The sequence below is a fragment of the Moschus berezovskii genome, chromosome 20, assembly GCF_049115385.1.
Source record: "Moschus berezovskii isolate FMDL1 chromosome 20, NW_MosBer_1.0, whole genome shotgun sequence".
In the NCBI taxonomy this organism is placed as follows: Eukaryota; Metazoa; Chordata; class Mammalia; order Artiodactyla; family Moschidae; genus Moschus; species Moschus berezovskii.
The window spans coordinates 48,955,994-48,973,625 of record NC_142479.1 but is presented as its reverse complement, the minus strand read 5'-3'; the positions used below and the strand labels follow the sequence as shown (position 1 = coordinate 48,973,625).

General features: G+C 48.6%; 1 protein-coding gene across 2 annotated transcripts in view; it reads right to left on the bottom strand.

Annotated features, from left to right (window-relative positions):
* FAM117A (family with sequence similarity 117 member A) overlaps positions 1–17,632 on the bottom strand; it is a 44,202-nt gene that overhangs the window by 9,464 nt on the left and 17,106 nt on the right. Inside the window, exons 2-3 of one of the 2 annotated variants that reach the window (XM_055407595.2) lie at positions 8,455–8,624; positions 8–103 (exon numbers count right to left, since the gene is read on the bottom strand). In XM_055407595.2, coding sequence (XP_055263570.1) covers positions 8–103; positions 8,455–8,624 — 266 coding nt within the window. Of the gene's footprint in view, positions 1–7; positions 104–8,454; positions 8,650–17,632 lie in introns of both variants that reach the window. The other variant, XM_055407597.2, reaches the window with a different exon arrangement.

Below are 17,632 nucleotides of genomic sequence, written 5' to 3'. Positions count from 1 at the left end.
TGGTTACCTCCTTCCGGTGGTCTGTGCTGCCCCAGGATGCCGAGCGCTTGTGTGTGCAGGAGATGGCCCGCTCGCCTTCAAGCTCTTGCCAGGATAGGGGGGTCTGCAGGAAGAGAAACCCAGTGAGACAGCTCAGCTCCTCAATGAGCACTGGGGAAGCAGACACACCATTTTCAGGACAGAGGGGGTGGCTCTGGGTGGTCTTCTCTCGCCTGCACGTCAGCCCCCAGGATGCCGCCAGCCCCTCTCATTCTTTTAGGCTTCTCCACCTGCACTGCCTCTCACCACATCCTCCAGGAAACTGTCCCTGATAAGCCAATGAGGACAACCTGCTCTTTACTCTCTTAAGACTTTTGCACAGGGACTATAGCCCCAGAAAGTCCAGGTGCTTCTCCCCAGCAGTGAGGACCAGTTTTGTCCCTCTCTATCCCAACCAGGTCCAAACGAGCTTGAGTTCAGGGAACCACTGGCATCCCCGATTCCCTCCCCATCTAAAAGCCCAGTTCGGGCCCAGGCTCCTGTGAGTCTAATGAAAACAAGTTACCAGACAAGACCCCATTAAGCTCAACAGAGATGCCCTGCTCTCCATCCTGGACTGAAGCAAGAGACTTCCTGCAGCGAAGTGCCTCAAGCTTGTTCTGTGACGTTTTCCTGTCCACAGAGTGTTGGGGGCCCCAGTGTCCCCCTGAATACATGGCAGGAGGGATTTTCACAAAGGGGGGAGCCAGAATTCTGAACTCAGCCCAGACACCTGACCTCTCTTGGCTTTATTGCAGCTCCTTCTCCTAGGCCCTGCTCTGTCACTGTGAGAACCAGGCTCTCAGTCCACCATCCTTCCTCCCCGCTGTGCAGAAGACAGAGGACCCAGGATGGAGGCAGGGACAGTTGTAGACCCACTTCCTGAGCCCCTGCTGGAGGGGGGAAGCTGTTGACTCTAAGCATGAGGCAGAGGAGGACATGGTCCATCTCCCCCGCCAGCATCCCTACTTCCATTCCAAGGGCGGGGCCCAAGGGGGAGGTTCCAGTGGAACCAGTTCCTCTCTAACTTCTTTGCACAAGCTGCCAAAACCATGAGGGCCTGGGAACCGTCTCCTCCAACAGATCCGCTGACCTCCCCCGAGAGGCTGTTGCAAACAGAAAAGGGGAGGATAAGAGGGAAAAAGCCCAGCAACTCGCCACCCAACAGCTGTTAAGAAAAGCTCAGTGGGGGCAGTCTGAGCGGGGCTGTGGGAGCAGACTGCCCTGCACGACAGCTGCAGGAGAGGGGCCACGGGGGCCGAGCCTCCCTGCCTCTTCCTTCTCCCAGCTGCCCACCCATCAGGACCTCTGCTGGGCCGTGCAAGACAGCCAGGGTGAGACGACTGCCCTGACTCCTTTCCCTGAGGCCAGCACCACAAGGGGGACCCTCCAGAGATGAAGCCCCACCATCCCTTCTTCCACAGAACGGTGACCTCAGGCTGTACCCCAAAGCCTGGAGGTGGAGCTGGCTCTAACAGGGGAAACCAAGCAGCTGGTCTACTTCCAAATGCCCATCAGAGTATTGGCAGACATAGCCTCAGAAAATCCCTACCACTGCATATGCTGAAAAGAGAGGAGAAGCTGCCTCTCCCATAGCCCCTGAGCTGGGCAGATGCACAAATGTTCCTCCTTACCAGGGCTCCAAGCCAAACCGATATATAACTAGGTCTGCTCATCAGAGCTGAGCTCCACTCCAGCTTGTTATCCCTGGAAAGGTGGCAGAGGCTGCAGAGGAGGGGTGCTAAGCACAGGCTAAGGTGCTGCCCGTTCTCCTCCTCTGGGAAGATACTGCACCCACAGGTGGGTGGTGAGAAGGTGGTAAATCAGCCACCTTCAGGCTTGCCCCTGAGTCTACTAACATCTCTTGAAAACTTTTCAACTGCCTCTTTCTTCTGAGGTATGTGAGGGGGTGGAAGGAGAAGTGTAGGCCAGCGCTCGAGGCTAGAATGGATGTGAAAACTCACGGCAGCTGGGAGACTCTCCTCTCTCAGTCCTCCCAGTCCACCGCACCTCAGTCTGCTCAGCAGCATCTCCTGGCAACTACTGCCTACTCTGTAAACTGTGCTACTAAAGGCCATCGCTTTGCCTCAACACCCACCCCTCACCACAGACATCACCATCTTACCCTCCACCCTGGGCTCTCTGTCATACAGCCAAATGTAGCTCCATCTCCTTTGTCTTTCCTTATCCCTTGACCTCGAAGCCTGGCATCCCCAACTAAGACAGCGCGCTCTACCAGCTCTTCTTAGCCTTCCCATCAGGGAAGCCTTCTTAACTGTCCACCTCACGTGGCCTGCTGCCACCCTCTGCATCTTCTCTGATCACGTGGGTTCAGGGCACATATCACATGTGCTTTCAACAAAGAGTTACTGAATGCAAACTGTGTGTCAGGTACAATTCCAGGTGCTGGGGATATAACAACACACAAAATGACAAAAATTCTCATCTCCTTTGAGTGTACATTCTAGTTGGAGGCACAGTTTAAACAGTGATAGGTATAAGAGAAAAATACAGCAAAGACAGGAGACAGGAGGGACTTCCCTGGGGCTCTAGTGGTTAAAATTCCACCTGCCAATGCAGGGAACATGGGTTCAATTCTTTGGTTTGGGAAGATCCCACATGCCTCAGAGCAACTAAACCTGTGCACAGCTACTGAGCCTGTGTGCCTAGAGCCCCCGTGCTCCACAAGAGAAGTCAAAGCCACTGCAATGAGAAGCCCACGCAACATCACAACTGGAGAGTCATCCCCGCTCGCCACAATTAGAGAAAGCCCGTGAGTGGCAACAAAGGCCCAGTGCAGCCAAAGGTAAATAAAGAATCTTTTTTTTTTTTTTAAAGAAAGAGGATAGGAATGTTGGGTTGCGGAACATGACTTTAAATGTTAGGGAAGTCCTCGTTGAAAAGGGAGAATCTGATGAAAACATGAAGGAGATGAGGAGTGAGCCACATGGAGGGAACAGCAAATGCGAAGGTCCTGAAGCAGAAGCCAGTCTGGCAGGTTTGTGAACGATAAGGAGATCGGTGTGGCTGGGGTAGAGTGAGCAAGAGGCAAAGTAGTAGGTGACATCAGTGTTGTGACAGATTGAAAATGGCCCCCCAAAGAAGTCAGGTCCTAATCCCTGGGGCCTGTTGCTGTCACCTTATATGGGGAAGTGTTTGCAGATGCAATTAAGTTAAGGCTCTTGAGATGGGACGTTTATCCTGGTGGGGCCTAATGCCATTAAAAGTGTCCTTATAAGAGGGAGACAGAGACACTCACAGCTGTGACCATGTGACTCGCAGAAGAAGATGTGGCCATGGAGGCAGAGAGTGGAGTGACGTGGCCACAAGCCAAAGAATGCTGGAAGCCACCAGAAGCTGGAAGATGCAAGGCATGGGTCTCCCAGAGAGCCTCCAGAGAGAGTATAGCCCAGCCAACACCTTGACCTTGGCCCAGTGGAATGGAATTCAGGCTTTTGACTTTCAGAACTATGCCAATAAACTTCCATCATTTTAAGTCGCTAAGTTTGAGGAAATTTGTTACATCAGCCTCAGGAACCTAATACAGTAGGTTATCCTGTGTGTGAATCTGCTTACACACTGACCTTGAGTATTCTTCAGGCAGGCATGTGCACAGGTGTGGGCTTTGGCCACTCCAACTGAACTGGGAGCATCAAGAGAGGAACCATGCCTGTGCCTTATTTCCAGTGCTCCTGGGTAGACAGGCTCCTCCTCTTGGGTCTCACCCCAGATATCTGGTCCAAGGTCTCCTTGGAGCACATAAAAGTCAAGGCTAAAGAAGGCTACTCTTCAAAGAGCGACCCTTTATGGCACAACAGGGGTCAAGCCAGGCTGTGTGACAGCACGGTAAGTAGCTGTTCCAGATGGTCTTCTGGAAGCAGGATAAAGCTTGAGCTCAGCAGGCCAGTCGTGTTTGTCAAAGGGACTCACACACTGGAACAGATTTATTTTAACACCCTGGCCTTGGGGAGCAGCTGAGAGAGAAGCAGGGCTACTTACTGGTCATGAGTGGCATCAGCCAACTATGCAGATGATGCTCGGATTATGCAAAACTGATGTGGGTTAGACCAAGGAAGCTTTAACTGGGACTCTGAAGTCTCAGAGCAACATGTGGGAAAACTGGGTTAGGGTGAGGACAGCTTTCCAAACAGCAGCCTGATCTAACAAGAGGGCAGGGGTGAGATGGAGCCAAAACCCCCCAAACTGGAACCTCTTCCTCTGCCCCACAGCCAGCTAAGCTTCTGTCCTGATTCTGAGGCAGGAAGAGTCCTGGTCCTCGCTTTCTCCAGTGACCTCGGCTGGGCTCTGGGGACATAACCCAATGTGTACCTACTATGCGAATGTGCAGAGCAGCATGGTGGTTGGCCTAGTACAGATGCTCAGTAACTACATGGTGAGCTGAAATTCAGCAGGGAATCAACCACTTGGGACTCTGGCCAGAAAAAGAGTCAGGGAGGGCTCTGAGGATGGTCGGTCAGCCAGCACCAAGAACTCTAGCTGCAGAGTTAGAGTTCTCTGGTCCCACAGTGTCTGCAACCCTCAAAATTTCCATCATGGACCCATTTTCAAATATTCTCAGCTACCATCAAACCATATACTGAACAACTGGTTCTGCTCACCAGTTTGGGAAACAGGCATTGTGCCCAGACCCTCACAACCGCAAAAAAAAGCCCGTGATGAGCAGACTGAGTTGTGTGTCATCACCAAATGCTGAGGCACTGTGTTGGGGAAAAGAGAAGGACAGCACAGAGGTTGGGAAAGTCATAGAAAGGGAAAACAAAGAGAAAAAACAGGCTTTCTAAACAAAGCCTGCCACCTCTGCCCTGCTGCTGCTGCTGCTGCTGCTAAGTCGCTTCAGTCGTGTCCGACTCTGCTAGTCTAGGACTTAAGCTAATTTTTTCCCCAAAAGGTAACTCAGACCTAAAGGGAGAAAAAAAGTCTATCATCAGGGCATTTCCCCACATCACCTGGAGCCTGAAGAGGAAACGGGGCTAAGGATGAGCAGGATGGGGCCAGGCGAACAGGCACCCAGGGTTGCATCTGTCTGCAGGATGAGAACACCAGTGGCTCCAACAGTCATCCCACTGTGGTAAGACCACTTCCTCCCTTCAGAAGACTCCCAGAAAGAAGGGAGGGGGCAATCACCACCACCAGAATGTGCTGCCATTACCCGCCCAGGCCCAGCACTAGGAGGGACTGGCCCACAGCACTTGGTGGCCAGCTCTGAGTGACCAGCTGACCTGGGGGAGGGCAGACTGACCTGGACAATCCTGGCACAGTTTTCCGAGATATTAAGACACCTCCAGATGATGGTGATACCACAGAGGAGCCTTCCGAGTTCTCAATGATTGTGCCTTCTGAGTCCAGCACCCACTGCACCCAAGCTCTTCCTTACACCCACCATGCTGACCTCTGGGAGATCTGGTCATCTTGCTCCTGGTGTGCACCCTGGCTCAGAACATGAGCAGCTCCAAAGCCCTCCTTCCCGGATGACCACATTCACACCGCCTTAGAAGAACCAATTTCCCAAATAAGGCCCACCCACCTCTCTTTCTCACTTGCCCCAAATATCTGGGTAAGCTAGCTCTCTACATCAGACCACAAGATGCCTGGGAACCACCCATGCTTCCTTTGTGCTTTCCTAAGGGCTTAAAACATAGCTAAGCCCAAGGAGAGAATACTGGGACTGTTTGCAACCTGCTACCTTTAAGAACTGAGAACTTTAACTCCATCTTCTGCCTTGGAAGAAGCCTTGAGGACAGTGTGTTCTCATGTGAAACTTGCAGGTCTCTTGCCTGCTCCGGGGGTTTGGAGAGGGGAGCTGAGCTGCTTGGCCCACCCCATGACTATAGCTGCTGTCTTCATTGTGAGTCCTGTCCCAGGAGTGCCAGGGTGATGAGGTCTTCAAACACACACTCTGGTGGCTGGCTGGAGGTATGTATGAGGAGGGGTGGAGGCAGGGGTCAGCAGCACAACTAAGAGAGCAGAAGTGAGGGCCTTCCAGATGTGGTGGAGGCGCTACACTGGTGTGGCTAGAAGACAGAGCACAGGAGGTAGGGGTAGGCTGTCCCCGCTCGAGCTCAAAGGAATTAGGGGAAGGTGCTGGCATCATCTATTTTTAGCAACTGCTGCAGTCCATGGGGTTGCAAAGAGTTGGACTGAACTGAACTGAAAGCTTTCGAGAACTTTGGTTCTGGCCTCGCTACCTTCCCTCCACTCTTCGCTACAGCCCTTGTATCTCCCCCATAAAATCTCTCCCCCATCTCCAGTCCTTTCTAGGTGATGCAGCTGTGCTCTATAGGGAAGGAGTACCAGTTACTTTGGGAGATGTCAGGAGAGGCTTGGGTTCCTGGCGTAACCCCAGTGTTGAAGAAGGTAGCTTGTGCCAGGCCAGGGTGCTTAAGCAGGAATTTGAATGGAGCCCAAAACCTAGAAGCAGAAAATTCCCAGAAGGCCAGGAATGAAAGACGGGCCGAGCACATACTTGGGTTTGGATGCCTATGTTGATCAGAATTCTCCCACCTCCTCACTGCAGCCACAATATTGACAGGTTGCTAAGAGTTCCTCGAGGGCTGGAGCCCATCCCAGGGAAAGAGGAAAGCTGCAGAGCTCAGCCTTGCCAGACCCATGGAGGCGCATCGCTGACCTCTGTCTTGCTGTGGCAAGAAGCCCAGACTTGTTATATAAAAGATCTGGCCTGCAGCTGGAGCCTGAGCAAAAACACACAGCCTAGAGCCCATGCCTCTAAATCTAGCCAGGGAACATCTGAGGCCAACCCTGCTCTGAGTTGACAAAGAGAACGCCATCTGAGGAGTGGGATGGAGGCTTCCTAGAAGGCGGAGAGCAGGAAATGACAGAGATAGGGATTCAGGGATAGGTGGGGTGCGTGGAAGCCTGCTGTCTGATGAAGTGGATGTAATCATGAGCACATCTGAAGCAACCTCAAGTCTTGCTCCTCCAGGAAACCCTCCACGACTAGACACGTTACTTGGACTAACCATTCTCTCAAAAGAGAAAGGGATGTGTGCTCCAGGCCTGTGATGGGGAATCATTACCTATACTACTTGCCCTTTTCAGGGGACACAGGGAACAACAGTGTCCAGGGCTCCCAGGAAGTAGGCCTATTTGATCTGCTACCCAGAGCATGCTGTTCATAGATCTTAAAAGGGCCATCGATTTTAACTGCGAACTTTTGTTGCTCCAAGGTGGCGTATTCCTATGAGAATGTCCCTCCTGTAAACTGTGCCAGACACTTGGCCCCATCTCATCTCTTGGCTCCCGGTTTACTGGCCTTCATGGAACTGGCATCCAGACTCACCAAGGCCAAACCTTGTTCTCATTTCCTTGTTCTTCACTCTGACATGCCAAGAACAGCACTGGGCATTCAAACATTCACTAATAACATTTGAAAATGGATCTCATTTAAAAAATAAATAAAAGGGACTGATGAGATGTGCTCAACAGAGGAGGACAAGGGAAGTGAGCACACAAAAGCCTCTTCCACTTGGCCAGCACCCCACCTCCGATCAGGCGGGATGGGCACACTCCAGCGACTGCAAAGGAAGAGCAACTGGCCCAGCATCCCCCAGGATGCGGGCTGCCTCTCCTCTGAGCCTGTGTTCTCCCCACCCTGTTTCCTCTTTCCTGAGAACAACTCATTTGTCCTGAAGTTGAACAGGAATGGGCTTAAACTGCATCAAAGGGAGATTTGATTCTTAAAAACTTAACTGCTGAGAATGTCAAAGTCCTCAGTCAGACGAAGAAATATCTTTGTATAATTTCATACACGAGACAACTTCTTGCTCAGGCTAATACTACTTTATTCAAAAACTGACCAACGAACTGGATGATTGTGGAGATTCCTTCTAAGTTTAGGATTATTAATGAAAAGAAAAACCCTGAAGAGGGGACCTGGGCTCCACAGGACTCAAATGGGTCCCCTAAAATCCCAGATAAGGCTGCTGACTAAGGATCAACTCTCCATTATCTGAGAACTTTCCCCTCCTGTTGCTCCAGCGGGATATATCCTGGCTCAACACATATTTTGGCCACCTCTTCCAGTTGTCGGGGAATGCATACTCAGCTGAATATTGGCTTGTTTTAGCAAGGTAAATCTCATTTATTAAAATCTAGAATAAATTCCAAAATCAACTCTTGTATATCCACACGTGAATACTCAAAGACAAATGGTTTGCCTTCTCTCTCCCAACAGGTGGAATGCAAACTCATTTTCAGGTAAATTTACAAAGAGAACTAAGCTGGTAAACATGAGATGTTTACATATACATATAGCTTTTCACGTATAGTGAATATGTATAGCCGAAACCGAGGACAAGTCACGTAAATGACTGAGGGTTGATAAGTAGACCCAAGACCTTCTCAGTCACCCCACCACCCCATTCTTACCCCTCACCCCATTAGAAAGAGCTTCGTTACCTGGGTGGCCTTGTCATTGGTACAGCAGGTGAAGGCCCCATCAGTATCTCGTGGCCACTGGCCCAGAAGGTAGGAGCTGAGGATGGTGTCCAAGGAGAATGTACGTCGGACCTGGGGTGGCTGAGGCCTACACATTGGTTTTTCTGGGGCCACAGAACATGGGACGCTGGCTGGAAGAGAGCACAGCCCGAACACCTAGAGGTCAGCATGGAAGAAGCAGACATGGTAACCAACTGTCTCTCTTTTAGGAAGCCTGGCTGAACTGCGGTATCTTCACTCACTTCCCTCCTACAGGAATCCGAAGCAGCCCATAAAAGCACATACAGCTTGCCCAAAGCTCTCCTGACTTAACCAGCTGGTCTTTGTCACTGGAAACAATTTACACCATGTCCCTCTGGATGATGGATTACTTTATATATGTCCTCTTTCTCCTGTTCCTAATGGACTACGAACTGTGAACTCCAGGTTTCCACACCGAGTTTCCTGAGAGAGGTCTGTTTCCCATCAATAAAAAAAAAAACTGGATGCTAGAAGTGGACAAAAACCAAGTTTTCCTTCATCTTTTGTTTCCTGCCTTCTTCTTCCTTGCAGCTCTGATTGCAAGGCTCCTATGCACAAATTCAACCCAGTTAACTGAAGGACACTTCCTACTTCCTTCAAGACCATTAGCTCTGGGGAACCTAGGTCACTGAGACAAACAGAATGATGTAACTACTTTCATCTAGCCAGCATCCAGGAGAATATCCCAGTCTTTTGGTTCTCTCCTCTGTCTCTGACCCCTGGCTAAACAGAACAAAAATAAACCGATTATAAGTCCACTCATTTTATTTTTACCTTGATTAAATCTTTCTGGGAGAAGGTAAAAACTGTTGATAAAATCTAAGAGTTGTAGAATCATCTGTAACTTTCAGTTATCTGAGTTGACCATGTCTTCCACAACCACATTCAAAACACACTACGGCCTTAAACTCTATAAAATTCTTCCCTTTAAAAAAAAAAAAAGCAAAATGCTTTCATATCTGTACTAATCTCTTGATAATTCATGTCTGCATTAATCACAGCAAAAGGAACTGGGGACTGTAGATATAAATAAACTTGAAGAGCTTTATATTAAGACGACACTAACAGGTTGGCAGTTCCTCAAAAAGTCAAATAAAGAATTACCATACAATCCAGCAATTCCACTTCTAGGTATATATACAAAAGAATTGAAAGAAGAGTCCCAAAGAGATATTTGTACACCCACGTTCACAGCAGCACTATTCACAATTGCCAAGAGGTAGAAACAACCAAGTGTCCACTGACAGATGAATGGAAAAACACAATGTGTTCTACATATACAAGAGAGTCTCAGAAAGGAATGAGGTTCTGATACCTGGACATGGAACAACAGACTGGTTCCAAATAGGAAAAGGAGTATGTCAAGGCTGTATATTGTCACGCTGCTTATTTAACTTATATGCAGAGTACATCGTGAGAAACGCTGGGCTGGATGAAGCACAAGCTGGAATCAAGATTGCTGGGAGAAATATCAATAACCTCAGATATGCAAATGACACTACCCTTATGGCAGAAAGTGAAGAAGAACAAAAGAGTCTCTTGATGAAAGTGAAAGAAGAGAGTGAAAAAGTTGGCTTAAAGCTCAACATTCAGAAAACTAAGATCATGGCATCTGGCCCCATCACTTCATGGCAAATAGATGGGGAAACAGTGGAAACAGTGTCAGACTTTATTTTTTGGGGCTCCAAAATCACTGCAGATGCTGATTGCAGCCAGGAAATTAAAAGACGCTTACTCCTTGGAAGGAAAGTTATGACCAACCTAGACAGCATATTAAAAAGCAGAGACATTACTTTGCCAACCAAGGTCCGTCTAGTCAAGGCTATGGTTTTTCCAATGGTCATGTATGGATGTGAGAGTTGGACTGTGAAGAAAGCTGAGCGCCGAAGAATTGATGCTTTTGAACTGTGGTGCTGGAGAAGACTCTTGAGAATCCCTTGGACTGCAAGGCGATCCAACAAGTCCATTCTAAAGGAGATCAGTCCTGGGTGTTCATTGGAAGGCCTGATGCTAAAGCTGAAGCTCCAATACTTTGGCCACCTCATGAGAAGAGTTGACTCACTAGAAAAGAGTCTGATGCTGGGAGGGATTGGGGGCAGGAGGAGAAGGGGACGACAGAGAATGAGATGGCTGGATGGCATCACCGACTCGATGGACGTGAGTTTGAGTGAACTCCGGGAGTTGGTGATGGACAGGGAGGCCTGGTGTGCTGTGATTCATGGGGTCGCAAAGAGTCGGACATGACTGAGCGACTGAACTGAACTGAACTGATACCATAAATGAAACTTCAAAACATTATGCTATGTGGAAAAAAAACCCACAAAAGAACAAATATTACATGATTCCATTTAAATGAGGTACTTAGGATAGGCGAATTCATAGGGACAGAAAATAGAACAGATTACCAGGGGCTTAGCAGGAGAAAGAAATGGAGTATTATTATTTAATGGGCACAGAGTTTCTGTTCCCAGTTGGTGCTGGTGGTAAAGAACTTGCCTACCAATAAAGGGGACATAAGAGACACTGGTTCAAATCCTGGACTGGGAAGATCCCCTGGAAGAGGGCATGGCAACCCACTCCAGTATTCTTGCCTGGAGAATCCCATAGACAGAGAAGCCTGGTGGCTACAGTCCACAGGGTTACAAAGAGTTGGACATGTTTGAAGCAACTTAGCAGGCATGCACCAGTTTCTGCTTTGGGGCGATGAAAATGTTCTGGAAATGGACAGTGATGATCATCACACAACATTGTGAGTGTACTTAATGCCACTGAATCATAAAATGGTTAAATGGTAAATTTTAAGTTATGTGCGTCGTGTGTGTGTGACTCTGTGACCCCATGGACTGTAGCCCACCAGGCTCCTCTGTCCATGGGATTTTTCCAGGCAAGAATACTGGAGTGGGTTTCAATTTCCTCCTCCAGGGGATCTTCCTGACCCAGGATCGAACCTGCGTGTACTGAGTCTTCTGCATTGGCAGGTGGATTCTTTACCACTGAACCACATGGGAAGCCCCTATGTCTGTTTTACCACAATAGAAAAAAGAGAAACACTAGTAATACTATCTACATTCTCCAAATCCATTTAAATATTTACACACATTTTACTGTATGAAATGTATTACATGACATAGTAATCAATATGAAATGTATTAATGATATTCTTCTTTGTTCTACCCATTTCATATATTCAAGTATGAACAATCCACATATCTGTCATTTTTAATACAGTATATTAAAAAAGTAAAGACACCACTTTGCCAACAAAGGTCTGTATAGTCAAAGCTATAATTTTTCTAGTAGTCATGTATTTCTCATAGTCATATATGGATGTGAGAGTTGGACCATAAAGAAACCTGAGCATCAAAGAATTGATGCCTTCAAACTGTGGTCCTAGAGAAGACTTGAGAATCCCTTGGACTGCAAGGAGATCAAACCAGGAAATCAATCCTGAAGATTCATTGGAAGGACTGATGCTGAAGCTGAAACTCCAATATTTTGGCAACCTGATGCGAAGAGCCAACTCACTGGAAAAGACGTTGATGATCTTTCCCTCAATCTGGGGACGACTGAGGGCAGGAGGAGAAGTGGGCAGTAGATGATGAGATGGTTAGATATCATCACTGACTCAATGGACATGAATCTGAGCAAACTCCAGGAGACAGTGAAGGACAGGGAAGCCTGGTGTGCTACAATCCATGGGGTCGCAGAGTTGGACACAACTTAGCAACTGAACAACATTTTACCAAGTTGATATACAGTAGTTTGCTTAGCCACTCCCATATTATTAGATGTTTGAGAGGTTCCCCTCAATTTGAATATCATAAATATTATTGCATGGATAACTTTTAGTCTCAGTTTTTATCTAATTTCTTTTGTCTAATTCCTATAGTTCTAGATCATTTCCCTCAGCCATCATATATATGCTCATTTAAAACAAATTAAAAATGACATAAAAATGTGGGAACTTCCCTGGTGGTCCAGTGGTTAGGACTCCATGTTTTCACTGCTGTGCGCCCAGGTTCTCAGGGAACTAAGACTACGGAAGTCACATGCCACAACAAAAGATTTAAAAAAAATAGTAGTGCAAAGAAATATGTAAATAAATAAGAAAAAAGCTTCAAATCTCAACACCCAGAGATCAGTTCAGTTCAGTAGCTCAGTCGTGTCTGACTCTTTGTGACCCCATGGACCGCAGCACGCCAGGCCTCCCTGTCCATCACCAACTCCCAGAGTTTACCCAAACTCATGTCCATTGAGTCGGTGATGCCAACCAACCATCTCATTCTCTGTTGTCCCCTTCTCCTCCTGCTTTCAATCTTTCCCAGCATCAGGGTCTTTTCAAATGAGTCAGCTCTTCGCATCAGGCGGCCAAAGTATTGGAGTTTCAGCTTCAGCATCAGTCCTTCCAATGAATATTAAGAACTGATTTCCTTTAGGATGGACTGGCTGGATCTCCTTGCAGACCAACGGACTCTCAAGAGTCTTCTCCAACACCAGAGTTCAAAAGAATCAATTCTTTGGCACTCAGCTTCATTGATAATAGTATGAGATATACATCCTTGGGGGGCCTTGCCTTCTGTGCAGTGTGTGTGCACATATTTGAAAATAAAAATGGGATCATATTGTATATATTATTTTGCAGTGTTTTCACCTTATAAACACCTTTCCAAATCAATATACAGTGATCTCAACACATCATTTTAAATGACCTTAACACTCTCAAAACTCTTCAAAGGCTTTCTTTCAAAGATGGTACTCAAGTCTCGTGTTCCGGTCCCACTTACCTTTTCTTTACACATCACTACTCTTCGAGGTATCTTATGTCCCAGACAAACTATACTGTACGCCACTTCCCATCCACGACTTGGGCCTGCCCTCCTCTGAGGCTTTGCACATATGCTCAAGGCTAAAATCTGACCCGTCCATCAGGGCCAGCCTAACCATCTCCACCTTGACGGAGCCTCCTGGGTCCCCTGGAAGGAATGTCTCAGGATTTTCTGATTTTCCTCAATACTCTGTACTCTTCCTTTTTTCTTTTCTGTCTAGGCTGCTCTGTGCAGCATGCAGGATCTTAATTCCCTGACTAGATTCAACCCGTGCCCTCTGCAGTGGAAGCACAGACTCAACTGCTGGACCCCCAGGGAAGCCCTTGCTGCGTCCTCTTCTAGTATTTCGCAGCCTCTCTCAGATGACAAGTATTTGTAACTCCCAGATAATAAATAACCATTAGCCAAGGGCTGTGTCTAATTTATCTTTGAAGCCCACACAGCATCTAGAGCATAGGGCTGAACACTGGCAGATGCATTAAGTATTTGCACAAAATCAAAAACCTGTTACTATAAGGGTGAGCCTGCTCTACTTACACCTGGATTCCAAGAGTGTTCGCCTTGCATATCCATGCTCACCCTGCTCCCCGTGAGTAAATCCCCCAGAGTCACTTGTCCCTTTCCTCTGAGGCTCAGGGAGGCCCAATGTCTTTCCTCTCTTCCCTGCACCTGTTGCTCAGTAAGTTAGTGACAGGCATGCTAGGTTCAAGCCCCAACTGCATCTCCTACACTGGCATTCCAACCACTTGTTTTTCGATCCTTGGTTTAAGAGCAGAAGATGGCAATCTGGATATTTCTGGGAGCTTCTGACCCATGCTGGCACCCTGGCCAGACACCAAAATGCTATCCTGTCCTTCTCCCAAACTGTCTCTCAGAGTCCAAAGACGAGGCAGGGGTTCTGGAGGGCAAGTTTACAAGATTACACAGCAGAGAAGCAGAGAGCAGGTGGGCAGCAGATGAGCCAGAGCCTGGCACAGAGGCCAGAACACGATGATCCTAACAGCTGCTTCACTGCTGTTGGAAGGAAGGGGGGTGTGGCTCCAGGGGTGAGAAAAGGCTCTGGGGAGAAAGATTTCTTGGAGACACCTCTCCCAGCCCCTCAGCAGAATTTGTTGCAAAAACCTCCTTTAGAATTTTTCCATTCTGAGGCTTTAAGTATACCCCCATTTACATAATACTTTCAAGTTTTACCCCAAAGTACTTGTGCCATTTACTTGTGTGGGTACGGTCTTTTGTTTTCCTAAAAGGGGTTCCAGAAAGACTGATAAGGAAAACAAGGCACAGAGAAGTCCAGTCTCACATTGGACTTGGTCGCCCAGTGAGTGAGGAGCAGTCATACATTCAAACCCAACCCTCCTTCTTCCTACACCAGCTTACGGGGGCTCTTGGCCTTCATGTATCAGTCATCCCCTCGAGGGTGTGGGACACCTGTCTACACACCTGAAGGAAGGAGTCCCTGGCAGCTCCTTTGGGAGGGGAGTGAGGAAGGAGACTGCGGGCCTGACCAGGATGTCTGTTTATTTTGGGGGCAGGGGCGGGGGTGGGGAGCAGATGGTTGGCTGGTTTTCTGGAGAATGTTGTGAAACCTGGGGGAAAGTCTAGTATCCCCAGGGATGTCTGAAACCACGCCTGTCTTACACTGTTTCCATGGATACCCTTCACAGCCTACCCCATTGCTGAACTACAGGGGTCCAGGCTCAAGGGCAGTAACCACAGGCTACGTTACTCCCCAGCACCCCAGGGCTGCGGAGGGCCCAGGATCCTGGAATTTGGTGTAAGACTCCAACCACCCATTTTGGTCAATTCTACATGTCCTCCAGTCATTTCTGACCAAAGTTATTCACAAAGACTCTCAGGGTTCAGGGGTTCTGACTTGCTCCTCCATATACAAAAAAAAAAAAGAAAGGTAAATCACCAAAAAGGATTAAGGGCAAAACCAAGGTGTCACATTCCCCCCCAAATGCAACATAAACCAAAGCCAAAGTCAGACACTGGCATGTTCTGACTATCCTCAAAGGGGCCACAGGCTGGTGGAGCGTGGCCCTGACATATCTGGAAGGGACTTGGTGCAAGTGATCTGGTTCTGATCTCAGCTCGGCTCTCACTGTGATGTGACTGCAGCCCGCACCATGCACCCTTCATCCCTCACCAGACCTGCTCTTCTCTTGTCAGCAGGAGCACAGTCCCAGCTTGTTATCTCTTAGGGAAGCAGCGCTCCCCAACCCTTTTGGCACCAGGGACCGATTTCATGGAAGACAATTCTTCCACAGACCTGGAGTGGAGGGGATGGTTTTGGGATATTTCAAGCACATTACACTTACTGTGTACTTTGTTTCTAATCTAATGCTGCCGCTGATTTGAGACGAGGTACTGGTCGGACCCCTGCTGCAAAGAACAGAAGATGAGAGGCAGAAGACTTTCAAGTCTTTGATAGATTACATCAAACCAATTACTGTCAGTTAGCCCTTCCCCACGCTGTGATCTTTTACGACTGAAGGTGGAGGTGGGGAGTATAGGAAGAGGAGACACGCAGGGTGAGTTCCAGCCACCAACGTCCCCTGGGAAGCGGGCAGCTTAGTGTTAGAGCCTTTTCCTTCCCTAGTGTTGGTCTAACCCAGGCCGGACAACATCCAGAGAGAATAGTGCAGGGGAAACAGCCACTGGGAGGCGTAGGCATCAGCGGCTTGGTTAGATTGGCATGTCCCCTGAGTGCAAATGGAACAGGACTGGGCTCTCCCTCCCTCATGCGTACACCGGAAAGACCTGGGGATGGGGTTCTGCCCTGCAATTGTGTGATTATGGTTAAAGGAGAAGCGTTGAGAAGTCACAAAGAACGGTTACTTGTGGTCGGAAAATGGACTGGTTTCATTTCTGGAAAGTACCCTCTCAGATTTGGGAAACGGGGAGAGAAACAGGACAATTGGCTGCCCTGTCTGAGAAGAGCCGCCCCTATCACGACAGGCCAAGACAAAGCAACAGGCTGCCGGGGCACTGGCTGGGTGGCTGCAGGAGGGTGGGGTGTCCTGTTTACAGTGCTGTGGGTATTATCGGCCCATCGCATGCAGCAGCCTCCACAGCCCAACCACCTGGCGAAGCTCCCTGGCATGGGGCCAGGCTGTTTCACCATGCAGCTGAGCAGTGGCGGATGCTTTGGTTCTTGGGCAACAGCAAATGGGAAAAACAAAACTGCACACACCGGAGATAAGAAGCCTTAGGTGCTATCTTCCGGAGCCACTTGGCCCCGTCTCCCAACTGCTGCCTGTGTATGGCTTTGGGGAGGGGGCCTCTGAGTGGAGAGGACCAGTGGTCCAGGGTCTGTGCCTTGGGGAACAGTGAGTAGGACAGAAACACACGAACAGCTGACAAGGGGCCTGGCACACCACAGCAGACTGATCGATTCCTTCAGTAGCAGATTCTAAGTGTCCACCGTGAGCCAGCCATGGTGACACTGGAGGAGCAGGACAAGAAGCTTCTGACCAGGCTGAAGTGGGGGCAGCCAATATAATCCCTAAGGGCCAGGCTGCCAGCTCAGCCTCTGGGGTTCCTCCAGCCACTGACTCTCCAGAAGGACCTCATATCCCTGGCTGGAAATCAGCTCAGGCCTGACCACACCAGCAAACCCCCACCTCGAGAACCCAAAGGAGAAGGGCAACAGCTCTTAGGAGGAGGGGTCGGGGCAGGAGGAAGGCAGCAGATGACACAGGAAGTGAGGCATCTGTGGCTGCCTGTCTCAACTTGGCCAGAGCTAGACTGCAGGGTGGAGGCTCAGCAGCTTACAAGGAGAGAACAGCCCCTGACCAAAGGGTCCAGGCTGTGCAGCTATGGGGCTACTTCCCTTATTTTACTATCTTTTGGGCAACGTAGGAGACAGAAGCCTGGGAAGTAAGATGAGGCTACTCTCCATCCACCCTTCAGACTCACTCCATGAGCCTGAGTAACCCCAAAATATCCAAGGACTACAGAAGTGAGATAGCCAATGAGATTTCACACGTGGCAAAACTCAGCAACCGGCAGGTTCAACAAACAAGTTATTAGTCGCTTTCTCATGTTGCTGAGGTTTGAACCAATGTTAGCACTAGTCTTCTCGCCACCCCTCTTTAAGAGAAAAAAACTCTCATTATAACAGAAGCTGTAAATATATTGGAGGAAATTAAAGGAAATTTTAAAAATGCAGATTAGCAAAATTGAAAATAAAAAATGATGCATGCCACCACTCAGAAATCACTACTGAGCAATCCTTCCTGATCTCGGGGCACATACGTAGGCATATATATACATATATATATATTTTT